This window comes from Panulirus ornatus, chromosome 12 (genome assembly GCF_036320965.1).
Source record: "Panulirus ornatus isolate Po-2019 chromosome 12, ASM3632096v1, whole genome shotgun sequence".
In the NCBI taxonomy this organism is placed as follows: Eukaryota; Metazoa; Arthropoda; class Malacostraca; order Decapoda; family Palinuridae; genus Panulirus; species Panulirus ornatus.
In genome coordinates, this window is record NC_092235.1 from 10,975,742 (window position 1) to 10,998,919 (window position 23,178).

Here is a 23,178-nt window from a genome sequence, read left to right on the forward strand (position 1 = left end):
CTGTCCTGCTCAACACATTACCTTCATACTAACACAAGACCCGTCCTGCTCAACACATTACCTTCATACTAACACAAGACCTGTCCTGCTCAACACATTACCTTCATACTAACACAAGACCCGTCCTGCTCAACACATTACCTTCATACTAACACAAGACCTGTCCTGCTCAACACATTACCTTCATACTAACACAAGACCCGTCCTGCTCAACACATTACCTTCATACTAACACAAGACCCGTCCTGCTCAACACATTACCTTCATACTAACACAAGACCTGTCCTGCTCAACACATTACCTTCATACTAACACAAGACCGTCCTGCTCAACACATTACCTTCATACTAACACAAGACCCGTCCTGCTCAACACATTACCTTCATACTAACACAAGACCTGTCCTGCTCAACACATTACCTTCATACTAACACAAGACCCGTCCTGCTCAACACATTACCTTCATACTAACACAAGACCCGTCCTGCTCAACACATTACCTTCATACTAACACAAGACCGTCCTGCTCAACACATTACCTTCATACTAACACAAGACCCTGTCCTGCTCAACACATTACCTTCATACTAACACAAGACCCGTCCTGCTCAACACATTACCTTCATACTAACACAAGACCGTCCTGCTCAACACATTACCTTCATACTAACACAAGACCTGTCCTGCTCAACACATTACCTTCATACTAACACAAGACCCGTCCTGCTCAACACATTACCTTCATACTAACACAAGACCCGTCCTGCTCAACACATTACCTTCATACTAACACAAGACCCGTCCTGCTCAACACATTACCTTCATACTAACACAAGACCGTCCTGCTCAACACATTACCTTCATACTAACACAAGACCCGTCCTGCTCAACACATTACCTTCATACTAACACAAGACCCGTCCTGCTCAACACATTACCTTCATACTAACACAAGACCTGTCCTGCTCAACACATTACCTTCATACTAACACAAGACCCGTCCTGCTCAACACATTACCTTCATACTAACACAAGACCTGTCCTGCTCAACACATTACCTTCATACTAACACAAGACCCGTCCTGCTCAACACATTACCTTCATACTAACACAAGACCCGTCCTGCTCAACACATTACCTTCATACTAACACAAGACCCGTCCTGCTCAACACATTACCTTCATACTAACACAAGACCTGTCCTGCTCAACACATTACCTTCATACTAACACAAGACCCGTCCTGCTCAACACATTACCTTCATACTAACACAAGACCTGTCCTGCTCAACACATTACCTTCATACTAACACAAGACCTGTCCTGCTCAACACATTACCTTCATACTAACACAAGACCTGTCCTGCTCAACACATTACCTTCATACTAACACAAGACCTGTCCTGCTCAACACATTACCTTCATACTAACACAAGACCCGTCCTGCTCAACACATTACCTTCATACTAACACAAGACCTGTCCTGCTCAACACATTACCTTCATACTAACACAAGACCCGTCCTGCTCAACACATTACCTTCATACTAACACAAGACCCGTCCTGCTCAACACATTACCTTCATACTAACACAAGACCTGTCCTGCTCAACACATTACCTTCATACTAACACAAGACCCGTCCTGCTCAACACATTACCTTCATACTAACACAAGACCCGTCCTGCTCAACACATTACCTTCATACTAACACAAGACCGTCCTGCTCAACACATTACCTTCATACTAACACAAGACCTGTCCTGCTCAACACATTACCTTCATACTAACACAAGACCCGTCCTGCTCAACACATTACCTTCATACTAACACAAGACCCGTCCTGCTCAACACATTACCTTCATACTAACACAAGACCGTCCTGCTCAACACATTACCTTCATACTAACACAAGACCTGTCCTGCTCAACACATTACCTTCATACTAACACAAGACCCGTCCTGCTCAACACATTACCTTCATACTAACACAAGACCTGTCCTGCTCAACACATTACCTTCATACTAACACAAGACCCGTCCTGCTCAACACATTACCTTCATACTAACACAAGACCTGTCCTGCTCAACACATTACCTTCATACTAACACAAGACCTGTCCTGCTCAACACATTACCTTCATACTAACACAAGACCCTGTCCTGCTCAACACATTACCTTCATACTAACACAAGACCTGTCCTGCTCAACACATTACCTTCATACTAACACAAGACCCGTCCTGCTCAACACATTACCTTCATACTAACACAAGACCCGTCCTGCTCAACACATTACCTTCATACTAACACAAGACCCGTCCTGCTCAACACATTACCTTCATACTAACACAAGACGCGTCCTGCTCAACACATTACCTTCATACTAACACAAGACCTGTCCTGCTCAACACATTACCTTCATACTAACACAAGACCCGTCCTGCTCAACACATTACCTTCATACTAACACAAGACCCGTCCTGCTCAACACATTACCTTCATACTAACACAAGACCCGTCCTGCTCAACACATTACCTTCATACTAACACAAGACCCGTCCTGCTCAACACATTACCTTCATACTAACACAAGACCCGTCCTGCTCAACACATTACCTTCATACTAACACAAGACCTGTCCTGCTCAACACATTACCTTCATACTAACACAAGACCCGTCCTGCTCAACACATTACCTTCATACTAACACAAGACGCGTCGTGCTCAACACACTAACTTCAGACTGCACACTCACAACATTTGCTGTACACTAGTCCTGTTCTCATCATACAAATCACCACAGTATTCCTGACAATGGGCATGATATAAGTATATACATGAGAGAGAGAGAGAGAGAGAGAGAGAGAGAGAGAGAGAGAGAGAGAGAGAGAGAGAGAGAGAGAGAGAGAGAGAGAGAGAGAGAGAGAGAGAGAGAGAGAGAGAGAGAGAGAGAGAGAGAGGCATACCTGCTCTGACGGTGACAGTCCTGGAGACGATCCTTCCCACAGGCGAGGAGGCCAGGCACCTGTAGGAGGCGGCGTGGACGTCCTGACGGTAGGAGCGAGGACTGAAGGGCAGGAAGACGAGGGAGCCGTTAGCTAGGATCTCTCTCACACCGACCACTGTTGTGGCTTGTTGTAAACCAGTCTCACCCACCACCCATGACACCTGACAACATGTCATAAACAACAAAATATAAGGTTATTAATATAACTTTATATATAATGTCATTATCATAATTCTATATATAATGTTATCATTACTTTAAATAAATTCTATATAATTTCTATATAATTCTATTATTATAACTTTCTATATAACGTTAATATAATAACTTTATACATAATGTTATCATTATAACTTTATGTATAATGTTATTATGATTTTATATATAATGTGATTATTTTCACTTTGTACATAATGTTATCATTATAGCTTTATCATTTTATCTTTTTATACATTATACTTTGACGCTGTCTCCCGCGTTACCGAGGTAGCGCAAGATAACCGATGAAAGAATTGCCCAACCTACCCACATGCGCATATATATACATCAACGCCCACACAAGCACATATACATACCTATACATCTCAATGTAATATACATATACATACACAGACATATAAATGTATACAAGTGTACATATTCATACATGCTGTCTTCATCCATTCTTGCCGCCACCTCGCCACATATATATATATATATATATATATATATATATATATATATATATATATATATATATATATATATATATATATATATATATATATATATATATATATATATATATGTGTGTGTGTGTGTGTGTGTGTGTTTTTGCTTTGTCGCTGTCTCCCGCGTTTGCGAGGTAGCGCAAGGAAACAGACGAAAGAAATGGCCCAACCCACCCCCATACACATGTATATACATACGTCCACACACGCAAATATGCATACCTACACAGCTTTCCATGATTTACCCCAGACGCTTCACATGCCCTGATTCAATCCACTGACAGCACGTCAACCCCGGTATACCACATCGATCCAATTCACTCTATTCCTTGCCCTCCTTTCACCCTCCTGCATGTTCAGGCCCCGATCACACAAAATCTTTTTCACTCCATCTTTCCACCTCCAATTTGGTCTCACACTTCTCATCGTTCCCTCCACCTCCGAGACATATATCCTCTTGGTCAATCTTTCCTCACTCATTCTCTCCATGTGCCCAAACCATTTCAAAACATCCTCTTCTGCTCTCTCAACCACGCTCTTTTTATTTCCATACATCTCTCTTACCCTTACGTTACTTACTCGATCAAACCACCTCACACCACACATTGTCCTTAAACATCTCATTTCCAGCACATCCATCCTCCTGCGCACAACTCTATCCATAGCCCACGCCTCGCAACCATACAACATTGTTGGAACCACTATTCCTTCAAACATACCCATTTTTGCTTTCCGAGATAATGTTCTCGACTTCCACACATTCTTCAGGGCTCCCAGAATTTTCGCCCCCTCCCCCACCCTATGATCCACTTCCGCTTCCATGGTTCCATCCGCTGCCAGATCCACTCCCAGATATCTAAAACACTTTACTTCCTCCAGTTTTTCTCCATTCAAACTTACCTCCCAATTGACTTGACCCTCAACTCTACTGTACCTAATAACCTTGCTCTTATTCACATTTACTCTTAACTTTCTTCTTTCACACACTTTACCAAACTCAGTCACCAGCTTCTGCAGTTTCTCACATGAATCAGCCACTAGCGCTGTATCATCAGCGAACAACAACTGACTCACTTCCCAAGCTCTCTCATCCACAACAGACTTCATACTTGCCCCTCTTTCCAAAACTCTTGCATTCACCTCCCTAACAACCCCATCCATAAACAAATTAAACAACCATGGAGACATCACACACCCCTGCCGCAAACCTACATTCACTGAGAACCAATCACTTTCCTCACTTCCTACACGTACACATGCCTTACATCCTCGATAAAAACATTTCACTGCTTCTAACAACTTGCCTCCCACACCATATATTCTTAATACCTTCCACAGAGCATCTCTATCAACTCTATCATATGCCTTCTCCAGATCCATAAATGCTACATACAAATCCGTTTGCTTTTCTAAGCAAATATATATATACATATATATATATATATATATATATATATATATATATATATATATATATATATATATATATATATATCTTTTTTTTCTTTCGTACTATTCGCCATTTCCCGCATTAGCGAGGTAGCGTTATCAACAGAGGACTGGGCCTTAGAGGGAATATCCTCACCTGGCCCCCCTCTCTGTTCCTTCCTTTGGAAAATTAAAAAAAAAAAAAAAAAAAAAAACGAGAGGGGAGGATTTCCAGCCACCCGCTCCCTCCCCTTTTAGTCGCCTTCTACGACACGCAGGGAATACGTGGGAAGTATTCTTTCTCCCCTATCCCCAGGAATAAATATATATATATATATATATATATATATATATATATATATATATATATATATATATATATATATATATATATATATACATATATATATATATATATATATATATATATATATATATATATATATATATATATATATATATATATATATATATATATTTGTTATTTGTTATACCATGCCGCTGTCTCCCGTGTTAGCGAGGTAGCGCAAGGAAACATATGAAAGAATGGCCCAACCCACCCACATCCGCATGTATATACATACATGTCCACACACGCACATATACATACCTATACATCACAACGTATACATATATATGCACACACAGACATATATACATATGTACACATATACATAATTCATACAGTCTGCCCTTATTCATTCCTGTCGCCACCCTTCCACACATGAAATGACAACCCCCTCCCCCCAAATGTGTGCGAGGTAGCGCTAGGAAAAGACAACAAAGGCCACATTCGTTCACACTCACTCTCTAGCAGTCATGTATAATGCATGGAAACTACAGCTCCCTTTCCACATCCAAGCCCCAAAAAACTTTTCATGGTTTACCGCAGACACTTCACATGCCCTGGTTCAATCTATTGAGAGCACATCCAACCTGGTATACAACATCGTTCCAATTCAATCTATTCCTTGCACGCCTTTCACCCTCCTGCATGTTCAGGCCCCAATCACTCAAAATCTTTTTCACTACTTCTTTCCACCTCCAATTTGGTCTCCCACTTCTCGTTCCCTTCACCTCTGACACATATATCCTCTTTGTCAATCTTTCCTCACTCTTTCTCTCCATGTGACCAAACCATTTCAAAACACCCTCTTCTCCTCTCTCAACCACACTCTTTTCATTGCCACACATCTCTCTTACCCTTTCATTACTTACTCGATCAAACCACCTCACACTAGTAATTGTCCTCAAACATCTCATTTCCAGCACATCCAACCTCCTCCGCACAACTCTATCTATAGCCCATGCCTTGCAACAATATAAGATTGTTGGAACCACTATTCCTTCAAACATACCCATTTTTGCTTTCCGAGATAATGTTCTCGCCTTCCACACAGTTTTTAACGCTCCCACAACAATCGCCCCCTCACTCACCCTATGATTCACTTCCACTTCCATGGTTCCACCCACTAATAAATCCACTTCAAGATATCTAAAACGCTTCACTTCCTCCAGTTTCTCTCCATTCAAACTTACCCCTCAATTGACTTGTCCCTCAACCCTACTGTACCTAATAACTTTGCTTTTATTCACATTTACTCTCAGCTTTCTTCTTTCACACACTTTACCAAACTCAGTCACCAGCTTCTGCAGTTTTTCACATGAGTCAGTCACCAGTGCTGTATCATTAGCAAACAACAACTGACTCACTTCCCAAGCTCTCTCATCCACAACAGACTGCATACTTACCCCTCTTTCCAAAACTCTTGTATTCACCTCCTAACAACCACATCCATAAACAAATTAAACAACCATGGAGAGATTACTAACCCCTGCCGCAAACCAACATTCGCTGAGAACCAATCACTTTCCTCTCTTCCTACACGTAAACATGCCTTACATCCTCGATAAAAACTTTTCAATGCTTCTAACAACTTGCCTCCCACACCATATATTCTTAATACCTTCCACAGAGCATCTCTATCAACTCTATCATATGCCTTCTCCACATCCATAAATGTTACATACAAATCTATTTGCTTTTCTAAGTATTTCTCACATACATTCTTCAAAGCAAACACCTGATCCACACATCCTTTACCACTTCTGAAGCCACACTGCTCTTCACCAATCTGATGTTCTGTACATGCCTTCACCGTCTCAATCAATACCCTCCCATAAATTTCCCAGGAATACTCAACAAACTTATACCTCTGGAATTTGAGCACTCACTTTTTCCCCTTTGCCTTTGTACAATGGCAATATGCAAGCATTCCACCAATCCTCAGGCACTTCACCATGAGTCATACATTAATTGAATACCCTTACCAACCAGTCAACAATACAGTCACCCCCTTTTTTAATAAATTCCAATGCAATATCATCCAAACCCACTGTCTTGCCGGCTTTCATCTTCCGCAAAGCTTTTACTACGTCATCTCTGTTTACCAAATCATTCTCCCCAGCCCTCTCACTTTGCACACCAACCTGATCAAAACATCGCACATCTACCACTCCATATATATATATATATATATATATATATATATATATATATATATATATATATATATATATATATATATATATATATATATATATATATATATATCCCTGGGGATAGGGGAGAAAGAATACTTCCCACGTATTCCCTGCGTGTCGTAGAAGGCGACTAAAAGGGGAGGGAGCGGGGGGCTGGAAATCCTCCCCTCTCAATTTTTTTTAATTTTCCAAAAGAAGGAACAGAGAAGGGAGCCAGGTGAGGATATTCCCTCAGTGGCCCAGTTCTCTGTTCTTAACGCTACCTCGCTAACGCGGGAAATGGCGAATAGTTTGAAAAAAAAAAAAATATATATATATATACATATATATATATATATATATATATATATATATATATATATATATATATATATATATATATATATATATATATATATATATATATATATATATATATATTTTCATTTCCACACATCTCTCTTACCCTTACGTTACTTACTCGATCAAACCACCTCACACCACACATTGTCCTCAAACATCTCATTTCCAGCACATCCATCCTCCTGCGCACAACTCCATCCATAGCCCACGCCTCGCAACCATACAACATTGTTGGAACCACTATTCCTTCAAACATATATATATATATGTATATATATATATATATATATATATATATATATATATATATATATATATATATATATATATATATTTCTATTTTTTTTTGCTTTGTCGCCGTCTCCCGCGTTTGCGAGGTAGCGCAAGGAAGCACACGAAAGAAATAGCCCAACCCACCTCCATACACATGTATATACATAGGTCCACACACGCAAAATATACATACCTACATATATATATATATATATATATATATATATATATATATATATATATATATATATATATATATATATATATACATATACATATATATATATGTATACGTGTAGGAAGAGAGGAAAGTGATTGGTTCTCAGTGAATGTAGGTTTGCGGCAGGGGTGTGTGATGTCTCCATGGTTGTTTAATTTGTTTATGGATGGGGTTGTTAGGGAGGTAAATGCAAGAGTTTTGGAAAGAGGGGCAAGTATGAAGTCTGTTGGGGATGAGAGAGCTTGGGAAGTGAGTCAGTTGTTGTTCGCTGATGATACAGCGCTGGTGGCGGATTCATGTGAGAAACTGCAGAAGCTGGTGACGGAGTTTGGTAAAGTGTGTGGAAGAAGAAAGTTAAGAGTAAATGTGAATAAGAGCAAGGTTATTAGGTACAGTAGGGTTGAGGGTCAAGTCAATTGGGAGGTGAGTTTGAATGGAGAAAAACTGGAGGAAGTGAAGTGTTTTAGATATCTGGGAGTGGATCTGTCAGCGGATGGAACCATGGAAGCGGAAGTGGATCATAGGGTGGGGGAGGGGGCGAAAATTTTGGGAGCCTTGAAGAATGTGTGGAAGTCGAGAACATTATCCCGGAAAGCAAAAATGGGTATGTTTGAAGGAATAGTGGTTCCAACAATGTTGTATGGTTGCGAGGCGTGGGCTATGGATAGAGTTGTGCGCAGGAGGATGGATGTGCTGGAAATGAGATGTTTGAGGACAATGTGTGGTGTGAGGTGGTTTGATCGAGTAAGTAACGTAAGGGTAAGAGAGATGTGTGGAAATAAAAAGAGCGTGGTTGAGAGAGCAGAAAAGGGTGTTTTGAAATGCTTTGGGCACATGGAGAGAATGAGTGAGGAAAGATTGACCAAGAGGATATATGTGTCGGAGGTGGAGGGAACGAGGAGAAGAGGGAGACCAAATTGGAGGTGGAAAGATGGAGTGAAAAGGATTTTGTGTGATCGGGGCCTGAACATGCAGGAGGGTGAAAGGAGGGCAAGAAATAGAGTGAATTGGAACGATGTGGTATACAGGGGTTGACGTGCTGTCAGTGGATTGAATCAAGGCATGTGAAGCGTCCGGGGTAAACCATGGAAAGCTGTGTAGGTATGTATATTTGCGTGTGTGGACGTGTGTATGTACATGTGTATGGGGGGGGGTGGTTGGGCCATTTCTTTCGTCTGTTTCCTTGCGCTACCTCGCAGACGCGGGAGACAGCGACAAGGTATAAAAAAAAAAAAAAAAAAAAAAAATATATATATATATATATATATATATATATATATATATATATATATATATATATATATATATATATATATATATATATATATATATATGTATATATATACATATATCAATTCTTATTATTTATTTTCCTTTGTCGCTCTCTCCCGCGTTAGCGAGGTAGCGCAAGGAAACAGACGAAAAAAATGGCCCAACCCACCCAAATGCACATGTATAGACATACACGTCCACACATGCAAATATACATACCTATACATCTCAATATACACATATATATACACACACAGACATATACATATATACACATGTACATAATTCATACTGTCTGCCTTTATTCATTCCCATCGCCACCTCACCACACATGGAACAACAACCCCCTCCCCCCTCAAGTGTGCGAGGTAGCTCTAGGAAGACAACAAAGGCCCCATTCGTTCACACTCAGTCTCTAGCTATCAGTTAATAATGCACCGAAACCACAGCTCCCTTTCCACATCCAGGCCCCACAGAACTTTCTATGGTTTACCCCAGACGCTTCACATGCCCTGGTTCAATCCATTGACAGCACGTCGACCCGGAATACCACATCGTTCCAATTCACTCTATTCCTTGCACGCCTTTCACCCTCCTGCATGTTCAGGCCCCGATCACACAAAATCTTTTTCACTCCATCTTTCCACCTCCAATTTGGTCTCCCACTTCTCCTCGTTCCCTCCACCTCTGACACATATATCCTCTTGGTCAATCTTTCCTCACTCATTCTCTCCATGTGACCAAACCATTCCAAAACACCCTCTTCTGCTCTCTCAACCATACTCATTTTATTTCCACACATCTCACTTACCCTTACATTACTTACTCGATCAAACCACCTTACACCACATATTGTCCTGAAACATCTCATTTCCAGCATATCCACCCTCCTGCCCACAGCTCTATCCATAGCCCACGCCTCGCAACTATACAACATTGTTGGAACCACTATTCCCTCAAACATACCCATTTTTGCTTTCCAAGATAATGTTCTCGACTTCCAAACATTCTTCAAGGCTCCCAGAATTTTCACCCCCTCCCCGACCCTATGATTCACTTCCGCTTCCATGGTTCCATCCGCTTACAGATTCACTCCCAGATATCTAAAACACTTTACTTCCTCCAGCTTTTCTCCATTCAAACTTACCTCCCAATTGACTTGATCCTCAACCCTACTGCACCTAATAACCTTGCTCTTATTCACATTTACTATTAACTTTCTTCTTTCACACACTTTACCAAACTCAGTCACCAGCCTTTGCAGTTTCTCACATGAATCAGCCACCAGCGCTGTATCATCAGCGAACAACAACTGACGCACTTCCCAAGCTCTCTCATCCACAACACACTGCATACTTGCCCCTCGTTCCAAAATTGTTGCATTCACAACCCTAGCAACCCCATCCATAAACAAATTAAACAACCATGGAGACATTACACACCCCTGCCGCATACCTACATTCACTTACAACCATTCACTTTCCTCTATTCCGACACGTACACATGCCTTACATCCTCGATAAAAACTTTTCACTGCTTCTAACAACTTGCCTCCCACACCATATATTCTTAACACCTTCCACAGAGCATCTCTATCAACTCTATCATATGACTTCTCCAGATCCATAAATTATACATGCAAATCCATTTGCTTTTCTAAGTATTTCTCACATACATTTTTCAAAGCAAACACCTGATCCATACATACTCTACCACTTCTGAAACCACACAGCTCTTCCCCAATCTGATGCTTTGTACATGCCTTCACCCTCTCAATCAATACTCTCCCATATAATTTGCCAGGAATCATGAACAAACTTATACCTCTGTGATTTGAGCACTCACTCTTATCCCCTTTGCCTTTGTACAATGGCACTATGCAAGCATTCCGCCAATCCTCAGGCACCTCACCATGAATCATACATACATTAAATAACCTTACCAACCAGTCAACAATACAGTCACCCCCTTTTTTAATAAATTCCACTGCAGTACCATCCGAACCTGCTGCCTTGCCGGCTTTCATCTTCCGGAAAGCTTTTACTACCTCTTCTCTGTTTACCAAATCATTTTCCCTAACCTTCTCACTTTGCACACCACCTCGACCAAAACACTCTATATCTCCCACTCTATCATCAAGCACATTCAACAAACCTTCAAAATACTAACTCCCTCTCCTTCTCACATCACCACTACTTGTTATCACCTCCCCATTAGCTCCCTTCACTGAAGTTCCCATTTGCTCCCTTCTCTTACGCACTTTATTTACCTCATTCTAGAACATCATTTTATTCTCCCTAAAATTTAATGATACTCTCTCACCCCAACTCTCATTTGCCCTCTTTTTCACCTCTTGCACCTTTCTCTTGACCTCTTGCCTCTTTCTTTTATACATCTCCCACTCATTTGCATTTTTCCCTGCAAAAATCGTCCAAATGCCTCTCTCTTCTCTTTCACTAATAATCTTACTTCTTCATCCCACCACTCGCTACCCTTCCTAATCAACCCACCTCCCACGCTTCTCATGCCACAAGCATCTTTTGCGCAAGCCATCACTGATTCCCTAAATACATTCCATTCCTCCCCCACTCCCCTTACCTCCTTTGTTCTCACCTTTTTCCATTCTGTACTCAGTCTCTCCTGGTACTTCCTCACACAGGTCTCCTTTCCAAGCTCACTTACTCTCACCACTCTCTTCACGCCAAAATTCTCTCTTCTTTTCTCCTACAAATCTTCACCTTCGCCCCCACAAGATAATGATCAGACATCCCTCCAGTTGCACTCTCAGCACATTAACATCCAAAAGTCTCTCTTTCGCAAATCTATCAATCAACACGTAATCCAATAACGCTCTCTGGCCATCTCACCTACTTACATACGTATACTTATGTATATCTCGGTTTTTAAACCAGGCATTCCCAATCATCAGTCCTTTCTCAGCACAGAAATCCACAAGCTCTTCACCACTTCCATTTACAACACTGAACACCCCATGCATACCAATTATTCCCTCAACTGCCACATTACTCACCTTTGCATTCAAATCACCCATCACTATAACCCGGTCTTGTGCATCAAAACCACTAATACTCTCATTCAGCTGCTCCCAAAACACTTGCTTCTCATGATCTTTCTTCTCATGCCCAGGTGCATATGCACCAATAATCAACCATCTCTCTCCATCAACTTTCAATTTTACCCATATCAATCTAGAATTTACTTTCTTACACTCTATCAGATACTCCCACAACACCTGTTCCAGGAGTAGCGCTACTCCTTCCCTTGCACTTGTCCTCTCACTAACACCTGACTTTACTCCGAAGACATTCCCAAACCACTCTTCCCCTTTACCCTTGAGCTTCGTTTCACTCAGAGCCAAAACATCCAGGTTCCTTTCCTCAAACATACTACCTATCTCTCCTTATTTCTCATCTTGGTTACATCCACACACATTAAGACACCCCAATCTGAGCCTTCGAGGAGGATGAGCACTCCCCGCGTGACTCCTTCTTCTGTTTCCCCTTTTAGAAATTCAAAATACAAGGAGGGGAGGATTTCTGGCCCCCCGCTCCCGTCCCCTTTAGTCGCCTTCTACGACACGTGAGGAATGCGTGGGAAGTATTCATTCTCCCCTATACCCAGGGATATATATATATATATATATATATATATATATATATATATATATATATATATATATATATATATATATATATATTTTCTTCTCTTCTTTTCTTTCATACTATTCGCCATTTCCCGCGAACGCGAGGTAGCGTTAAGAACAGAGGAATGGGCCTTTGAGGGAATATCCTCACCTGGCCCCCTTATCTGTTCCTTCTTTTGGAAAATTAAAGAAGAAAAAAATGATGAGAGGGGAGGATTTCGAGCCCCCCGCTCCCTCCCCTTTTAGTCGCCTTCTATGACACGCAGGGAACACGTGGGAAGTATTCTTTCTCCCCTATCCCCAGTGATAAATATATATATATATATATATATATATATATATATATATATATATATATATATATATATATATATATATATATTTATTTAATTTATATTTATTCATTTTACTTTGTCGCTGTCTCCCGCGTTAGCGAGGTAGCGCAAGAAACAGACGAAAGAAATGGCCCAACCCACCCACATACACATGTATATACATACACGTCCACACACGCAAATATACATACCTATGCATCTCAATGTACACATATATATACACTCACAGTCATATACATATATACACATGTACACAATTAATACTGTCTGCCTTTATTCATTCCCATCGCCACCTCACCACACATGGAATAACAACCCCCCTTCCCCCATATGTGTGCGAGGTAGCGCTAGGAAAAGACAACAAAGGCCCCATTCGTTCACACTCAGTCTCTAGCTGTTATGTAATAATGCACCGAAACCACAGCTCCCTTTCCACATCCAGGCCCCACAGAACTTTCCATGGTTTACCCCAGACGCTTCACATGCCCTGGTTCAATCCATTGACAGCACGTCGACCACGGTATACCACATCGTTCCAATTCACTCTATTCCTTGCACGCCTTTCACCCTCCTGCATGTTCAGGCCCCGGTCACTCAAAATCTTTTTCACTCCATCTTTCCACCTCCAATTTGGTCTCCCACTTCTCCTCGTTCCCTCCAACTCTGACACATATATCCTCTTGGTCAATCTTTCCTAACTCATTCTCTCCATGTGACCAAACCATTTCAAAACACACTCTTCTGCTCTCTCAACCACACTCTTTTTATTTACACACATCTCTCTTACCCTTACATTACTTACTCGATCAAAGAACCTCACGCCACATATTGTCTTCAAACATGTCATTTCCAGCACATCCACCCTCCTGCGCACAACTCTATCCATAGCCCACACCTCGCAACCATACAACATTATTGGAACCACTATTCCTTCAAACATACCCATTTTTGCTTTCCGAGATAATGTTCTCGACTTCCACACATTCTTCAAGGTTCCCAGAACTTTCGCCCCCTCCCCCACCCTATGATTCACTTCCGCTTCCATGGTTCCATCCACTGCCAAATCCACTCCCAGATATCTAAAACACTTTATTTCCTCCAGTTTTTTTCCATTCAAACTTACCTCCCACTTGACTTGACCCTCAACCCTACTGTACCTAATAACCTTGCTCTTATTCACATTTACTCTTAACTTTCTTCTTTCTTACACTTTACCAAACTCAGTCACCAGCTTCTGCAGTTTCTCACATGAAGCGCTTTATCATCAGCGAACAACAACTGACTCACTTCCCAAGCTCTCTCATTCACAACACACTGCATACTTGCCCCTCTTCCAAAACTCTTGCATTCACCTCCCAAACAACCACATCCATAAACAAATTAAACAACCATGGAGACATCACACACCCCTGCCGCAAACCTACATTCACTGAGAACCAATCACTTTCCTCTCTTCCTACACGTACGCATGCCTTAGATCCTCGATAAAAACTTTTCACTGATTCTAACAACTTACCTCCCACACCATATATTCTTAATACCTTCCACAGAGCATCTCTATCAACTCTATCATATGCCTTCTCCAGATCCATAAATGCTACATACAAATCCATTTGCTTTTCTAAGTATTTCTCACATTCATTCTTCAAAGCAAACACCTGATCCACACATCCTCTACCACTTCTGAAACCACACTGCTCTTCCACAATCTGATGCTCTGTACATTCCTTCACCCTCTCAATCAATACCCTTCCATAAAATTTACCAGAATACTCAACAAACTTATACCTCTGTAATTTGAGCACTCACTCTTATCCCCTTTGCCTTTGTACAATGGCACTATGCAAGCATTCCGCCAATCCTCAGGCACCTCACCATGAATCATCCATACATTAAATAACCTCACCAACCAGTCAACAATATAGTCGGGCCCTTTTTTTAATAAATTCCACTGCAATACGATCCAAAACTGCTGCCTTGCAGGCTTTCATCTTCCGCAAAGCTTTTACTACCTCTTCTGTGTTTACCAAATCATTTTCCCTAACCCTCTCACTTTGCACACCACCTCGACCAAAACACCATATATCTGCCACTCTATCATCAAACACATTCAACAAACCTTCAAAATACTCATTCCATCTCCTTCTCACATCACCACTACTTGTTATCACCTACGCATTAGCCCGCTTCACTGAAGTTCCCAGTGTTGTAAATGGAAATGGTGAAGAGCTAGTAGATTTATGTGCTGAAAAAGGACTGGTGATTGGGAATACCTGGTTTAAAAAGAGAGATATGCATAAGTATCCGTATGTAAGTAGGAGAGATGGCCAGAGAGCGTTATTGGATTACGTGTTAATTGATAGGCGCGCGAAAGAGAGACTTTTGGATGTTAATGTGCTGAGAGGTGCAACTGGAGGGATGTCTGATCATTAACTTGTGGAGGCGAAGGTGAAGATTTGTAGGGGTTTTCAGAAAAGCAGAGAGAATGTTCAGGTGAACAGAGTAGTGAGCTTGAGAAGGAAACTTGTGTGCGGAAGTACCAGGAGAGACTGGATACACAATGGAAAAAGGTGAGAACAAAGGAGGTAAGGGGAGTGGGGGAGGAATGGGATGTATTAAGGGAAGCAGTGATGGCTTGCGCAAAAGATGCTAGTGACATGAGAAGCGTGGGATGTGGGTTGACTAGAAAGTGTAGTGAGTGGTGGGATGAAGAAGTAAGATTATTAGTGAAAGAGAAGAGACAGGCATTTGGACGATTTTTACAGGGAAAAAATGCAAAAGAGTGGGAGATGTAAAAAAAGAAAGAGGCAGGAGGTCAAGAGAAAGGTGCAAGAGGTGAAAAAGAGGGCAAATGAGAGTTGGGGTGAGAGAGTATCATTAAATTTTAGGGAAAATAAAAAGATGTTTTGGAAGAAGGAAAATAATGTGCGTAAGACAAGGGAACATATAGGAACTTCAGTGAAGGGGGCTAATGGGGAGGTGATAACAAGTAGTGGTGATGTGAGAAGGAGATGGAGTGAATATTTTGAAGGTTTGTTGAATGTGTTTGATGGTAGAGTGGCAGATATAGGGTGTTTTGGTCGAGGTGGTGTGCAAAGTGAGAGGGTTAGGGAAAATGATTTGGTAAACAGAGAATAGGTAGTAAAAGCTTTGCGGAAGATAAAAGCCTGCAAGGCAGCAGGTTTCGATGGTATTGCAGTGGAATTTATTAAAAAAGGGGGTGACTGTATTGTTGACTGGTTGGTAATGTTATTTAATGTATGTATGATTCATGGTGAGGTGCCTGAGGATTGGCGGAATGCGTGCATAGTGCCATTGTACAAAGGCAAAGTGAGTGCTCAAATTACAGAGGTATAAGTTTGTTGAGTATTCCTGGTAAATTACATAGGAGGGTATTGATTGAGAGGGTGAAGGCATGTACAGAGCATCAGATTGGGGAAGTGCAGTGTGGTTTCAGAAGTGGTAGAGGATGTGTGGATCAGGTGTTTGCTTTGAAGAATGTATGCAACAAATACTTAGAAAAGCAAATGAATTTGTATATAGCATTTATGTATCTGGAGAAGGCATATGATAGAGTTGATAGAGATGCTCTGTGAAAGGTATTAAGGATATATGGTGTGGGAGGCAAGTTGTTAGAAGCAGTGAAAAGTTTTAATCGGGGATGTAAGGCATGTGCACGTGTGGGAAGAGAGGAAAGTGAATGGTTCTCAGTGAATGTAGGTTTGCGGCAGGGGTGTGTGATGTCTCCATGGTTGTTTAATTTGTTTATGGATGGGGTTGTTAGGAGATGAATGCAAGAGTTCTGGAAAGAGGGGCAAGTATGCAGTGTGTTGTGGATGAGAGAGCTTGGGAAGTGAGTCAGTTGTTGTTCGCTGATGATACAGCACTGGTGGCTGATTCATGTGAGAAACTGCAGGAGCTGGTGACTGAGTTTGGTAAAGTGTGTGAAAGAAGAATGTTGAGAGTAAATGTGAATAAGAGTAAGGTTACTAGGTACAGTAGGGTTGAGGGTCAAGTCAATTGGGAGGTAAGTTTGAATGGAGAAAAACTGGAGGAAGTGAAGTGTTTTACGTATCTGGGAGTGGATTTGGCGGCGGATGGAACCATGGAAGCGGAAGTGAATCATAGGGTGGGGGAGGGGGCGAAAATTCTGGGAGCCTTGAAGAATGTGTGGAAGTCGAGAACATTATCTCGGATAGCAAAAATGGGTATGTTCGAAGGAATAGTGGTTCCAACAATGTTGTATGGTTGCGAGGCGTGGGGTATCGATAGAGTTGTGCGCAGGAGGGTGGATGTGCTGGAAATGAGATGTTTGAGGACAATATGTGGTGTAAGGTGGTTTGATCGAGTAAGTAACAATAGGGTAAGAGAGACGTGTGGAAATAAAAACCGTGTGGTTAAGAGAGCAGAAGTGGGTGTTTTCAAATGGTTAGGTCACATGGAGAGAATGAGTTAGGAAAGATTGACCAAGAAGATATATGTGTCAAAGGTGGAGGGAACGAGAAGCGGGAGACCAAATTGGAGGTGGAAAGATGGAGTGAAAAAGATATTGAGTGATCGGTGATTGAACATGCAGGAGTGTGAAAGGCGTGCAAGGAATAGAGTGAATTGGAACGATGTGGTATACCGGGGTCGACGTGCTGTCAATGGATTGAACCAAGGCATGTGAAGCGTCTGGGGTAAACCATGGAAAGTTGTGTGGGGCCTGGATGTGGAAAGGGAGCTGTGGTTTCTGTGCATTATTACATGACAGCTAGACTCTGAGTGTGAACGAATGGGGCCTTTCTTGCCGTTTCCTAGCGCTACCTCGCACACATGAGGGGGGAGGGGGTTATTATTGCATGTGTGGCTGGGTGGCGATGGGAATGAATAAAGGCAGACTGTATGAATTATGTACATGTGTATATATGTATATGTCTGTGTGTGTATATATATATGTATACATTGAGATGTATAGGTATGTATATTTGCGTGTGTGGACGTGTATGTATATACATGTGTATGGGGGTGGGTTGGGCCATTCTTTCGTCTGTTTCCTTGCTCTACCTCGTTAACGCGGGAGACAGCGACAAAGAAAAATAAATAAAAATAGCAGCTGAATGAGTGTGTTAGTGGTTTTGATGCACGAGACCGGGTTATAGTGATGGGTGATTTGAATGCAAAGGTGAGTAATGTGGCAGTTCAGGGAATAATTGGTATACATGGGGTGTTCAGTGTTGTAAATGGAAATGGTGAAGAGCTTGTAGATTTATGTGCTGAAAAAGGACTGGTGATTGGGATTACCTGGTTTAAAAAGCGAGATATACATAAGTATACTTATGTAAGTAGGAGAGATGGCCAGAGAGCTTTATTGGATTACGTGTTAATTGACAGGCGCGCGAAAGAGAGACTTTTGGATGTTAATGTGCTGAGAGGTGCAACTGGAGGGATGTCTGATCATTATCTTGTGGAGGCTAAGGTGAAGATTTGTATGGGTTTTCAGAAAAGAAGAGTGAATGTTGGGGTGAAGACGGTGGTGAGAGTAAGTGAGCTTGGGAAGGAGACTTGTGTGAGGAAGTACCAGGAGAGACTGAGTACAGAATGGAAAAAGGTGAGAACAATGGAAGTAAGGGGAGTGGGGGAGGAATGGGATGTATTTAGGGAATCAGTGATGGATTGCGAAAAAGATGCTTGTGGCATGAGAAGAGTAGGAGGTGGGTTGATTAGAAAGGGTAGTGAGTGGTGGGATGAAGAAGTAAGATTATTAGTGAAAGAGAAGAGAGAGGCATTTGGACGATTTTTGCATGGAAAAAATGCAATTGAGTGGGAGATGTATAAAAGAAAGAGACAGGAGGTCAAGAGAAAGGTGCAAGAGGTGAAAAAAGAGGGCAAATGAGAGTTGGGGTGAGAGAGTATCATTAAATTTTAGGGAGAATAAAAAGATGTTCTGGAAGGAGGTAAATAAAGTGCGTAAGACAAGGGAGCAAATGGGAACTTCAGTGAAGGGCGCAAATGGGGAGGTGATAACAAGTAGTGGTGATGTGAGGAGATGGAGTGAGTATTTTGAAGGTTTGTTGAATGTGTTTGATGATAGAGTGGAAGATATAGGGTGTTTTGGTCGAGGTGGTGTGCAAAGTGAGAGGGTTAGGGAAAATGATTTGGTAAACAGAGAAGAGGTAGTAAAAGCTTTGCGGAAGATGAAAGCCGGCAAGGCAGCAGGTTTGGATGGTATTGCAGTGGAATTTATTAAAAAAGGGGGTGACTGTATTATTGACTGGTTGGTAAGGTTATTTAATGTATATATGATTCATGGTGAGGTGCCTGAGGATTGGCGGAATGCGTGTATAGTGCCATTGTATAAAGGCAAAGGGGATAAGAGTGAGTGCTCAAATTACAGAGGTATAAGTTTGTTGAGTATTCCTGGTAAATTATATGGGAGGGTATTGATTGAGAGGGTGAAGGAATGTACAGAGCATCATATTGGGGAAGAGCATTGTGGTTTCAGAAGTGGTAGAGGATGTGTGGATCAGGTGTTTGCTTTGAAGAATGTATGTGAGAAATACTTAGAAAAGCAAATGGATTTGTATGTAGCATCTATGGATCTGGGGAAGGCATGCGATAGAGTTAACAGAGATGCTCTGTGGAAGGTACTAAGAATATATGGTGTGAATATATGGTTGTTCGAAGCAGTGAAAGGTTTTTATCGAGGATGTAAGGCATGTGTACGTGTAGGAAGAGAGGAAAGTGATTGGTTCTCAGTGAATGTAGGTTTGCGGCAGGGGTGTGTGATGTCTCCATGGTCGTTTAATTTGTTTATGGATGGGGTTGTTAGGGAGGTGAATGCAAGAGTTTTGGAAAGAGGGCTAAGTATGCAGTCTGTTGGGGATGAGAGAGCTTGGGAAGTGAGTCAGTTGTTGTTCGCTGATGATAAAGCGCTGGTGGCTGATTCATGTGAGAAACTGCAGAAGCTGGTGACCGAGTTTGGTAAAGTGCGTGAAAGAAGAAAGTTAAGAGTAAATGTGAATAAGAGCAAAGTTATTAGGTACAGTAGGGTTTAGGGTCAAGTCAACTGGGAGGTAAATTTGAATGGAGAAAAACTGGAGGAAGTAAAGTGTTTTAGATATCTGGGAGTGGAGCGGATGGAATCATGGAAGTGGAAGTGAATCATAGGGTGGGGGAGGGGGCGAAAATCTTGGGAGCCTTGAAGAACGTGTGGAAGTCGAGAACATTATCTCCGAAAGCAAAAATGGGTATGTTTGAAGGAATAGTGGTTCCAGCTATGTTGTTTGGTTGCGAGGCGTGGGCTATGGATAGAGCAGTGCGCAAGGAGGGTGGATGTGCTGGATATGAGATGTTTGAGGACAATATATGGTATGAGGTGGTTTGATGGAGTAAGTAATGTAAGGGTAAGAGAGATGTGTGGAAATAAAAAGAGCGTGGTTGAGAGAGCAGAAGAGGGTGTTTTGAAATGGTTTGGGCCCATGGAGAGAATGAGTGAGGAAAGATTGACCAAGAGGATATATGTATCGGAGGTGGAGGGAACGAGGAGAAGTGGGAGACCAAATTGGAGGTGGAAAGATGGAGTGAAAAAGATTTTGAGTGATCGGGGCCTGAACATGCAGGAGGTTGAAAGGAGGGCAAGGAATAGAGTGAATTGGATCGAAGTGGTATACCGGGATTGAATCAGGGCATGTGAAGCGTCTGGGGTAAACCATGGAAAGTTCTGTGGGGCCTGGATGTGGAAAGGGAGCTGTGGTTTCGGGCAATATTGCATGACAGCTAGAGATTGAGTGTGAACGAATGGGGCCTTTGTTGTCTTTTCCTAGCGCTACCTCGCACACATGAGGGGGGGAGGGGGATGTTATTCCATATTTGGCGAGGTGGCGATGGGAATGAATAAAGGCAGACAGTGTGAATTGTGTGCATGTGTATATATGTATATGTCTGTGTGTGTATATATATATATGTGTGTGTACATTTAGATGTATGGGTATGTACATTTGAGTGTGGGGACGTGTATGTATATACATGTGTATGGGGGTGGGTTGGGACATTTCTTTCGTCTGTTTCCTTGCGCTACCTCGCAAACGCGGGAGACAGCGACAAAGCAAAAATAAAAAACAAATATATATATATATATATATATATATCCTCTTTGTCAATCTTTCCTTTCTCATTCTCTCCATGTGACCAGACCATTTCAATACACTCTCTGCTGCTCTCTTATCCACATTCTTTTTATTACCTTACATATTTCTTACCCTTACATTACTTACTTGATCAAACCACCTCACACCACATATTATCCTCAAACATCTCATTACCAACACATCCAACCTCCTCCGCACAACCTTATCTATCGCCCATGCATCACAATCAAATAACATTGTTGGAACCACTATTCCTTCAAACATGCCCATTTTTGCTCTCTTAGATAACGTTCTCCCTTCCACACTTTCTTCAACGCTCCCAAAACCTTCGCCCCTTCCCCCACCTGTGAATCACTTCTGCTTCCATGGTTGCATCAGCTGCTAAATCAACTCCCAGACATCTAGAACACTTCACTTCCTCCATTTTTTCTCCATCAAACTTACCTCCCAATTCACTTGCCCCACATTCCTACTGAACCTAGTAATCTTCCTCTCATTCGCATTTACTCTCAGCTTTCTTTCACACACCTTACCCATCTCAGTCACCAGCTTTTACAGTTTCTCACATGAATCAGCCACCAGCGTTATATCATCAGCTAACAACAACTGACTCACTTCCCAAGCCCTTTCATCCACACCAGACTGCATATTTGCCCCTCTTTCCAAAACTCTTGCATTCACCTCCCTAAGAGCCCCATCCATAAAAAAATCAAACCGCCATGGAGATATCGCACACTCCTGCCGTAGACCGACATTCAGTGGGACCCACTCACTTTCCTCCCTTCCTACACGTACACATTCCTTACATCGGCGCTAAAAACTTTCCACTGCTTCTAGCAACTTGTCTCTCGCACCATATACTCTTAATACCTTCCACAGAGCATCTCTATCAACTCTATCATATGCCTTCTCCAGATCCGTATATACTGCATACAAATCCATCTGCTTTTCTAAATATTTCTTATATGCATTCTTCAAAGCAAACATCTGATCGACACATCCTCTACCACTTCTGAAACCACACTGCTCCTCTCCAATCTGATGCTCTGTACATTCCTTTACCTTCTCGATCAATATCCTCCCATATAATTTCCCAGGAATACTCAACAAACTTACACCTCTGTAATTTGAACACTCACCTTTATCCCCTTTGCCTTTGTACAAAGGCACTATGCATGCATTCCACCAATCCCTAGGCACCTCACCATGATCCATACATACAGTGAATATCCTCACCAACCAGTCAACGACAC

The 23,178-nt window shown here is 41.7% G+C and overlaps 1 protein-coding gene across 1 annotated transcript in view; it reads right to left on the bottom strand.

Moving 5' to 3' along the window:
• The window catches only part of LOC139751780 (cell adhesion molecule Dscam2-like), a 629,594-nt gene that overhangs the window by 98,633 nt on the left and 507,783 nt on the right, over positions 1-23,178 (bottom strand). Inside the window, exon 3 of the mRNA XM_071667318.1 lies at positions 2,964-3,169. Coding sequence (XP_071523419.1) covers positions 2,964-3,169 — 206 coding nt within the window. The remainder of the gene's footprint in view (positions 1-2,963; positions 3,170-23,178) is intronic.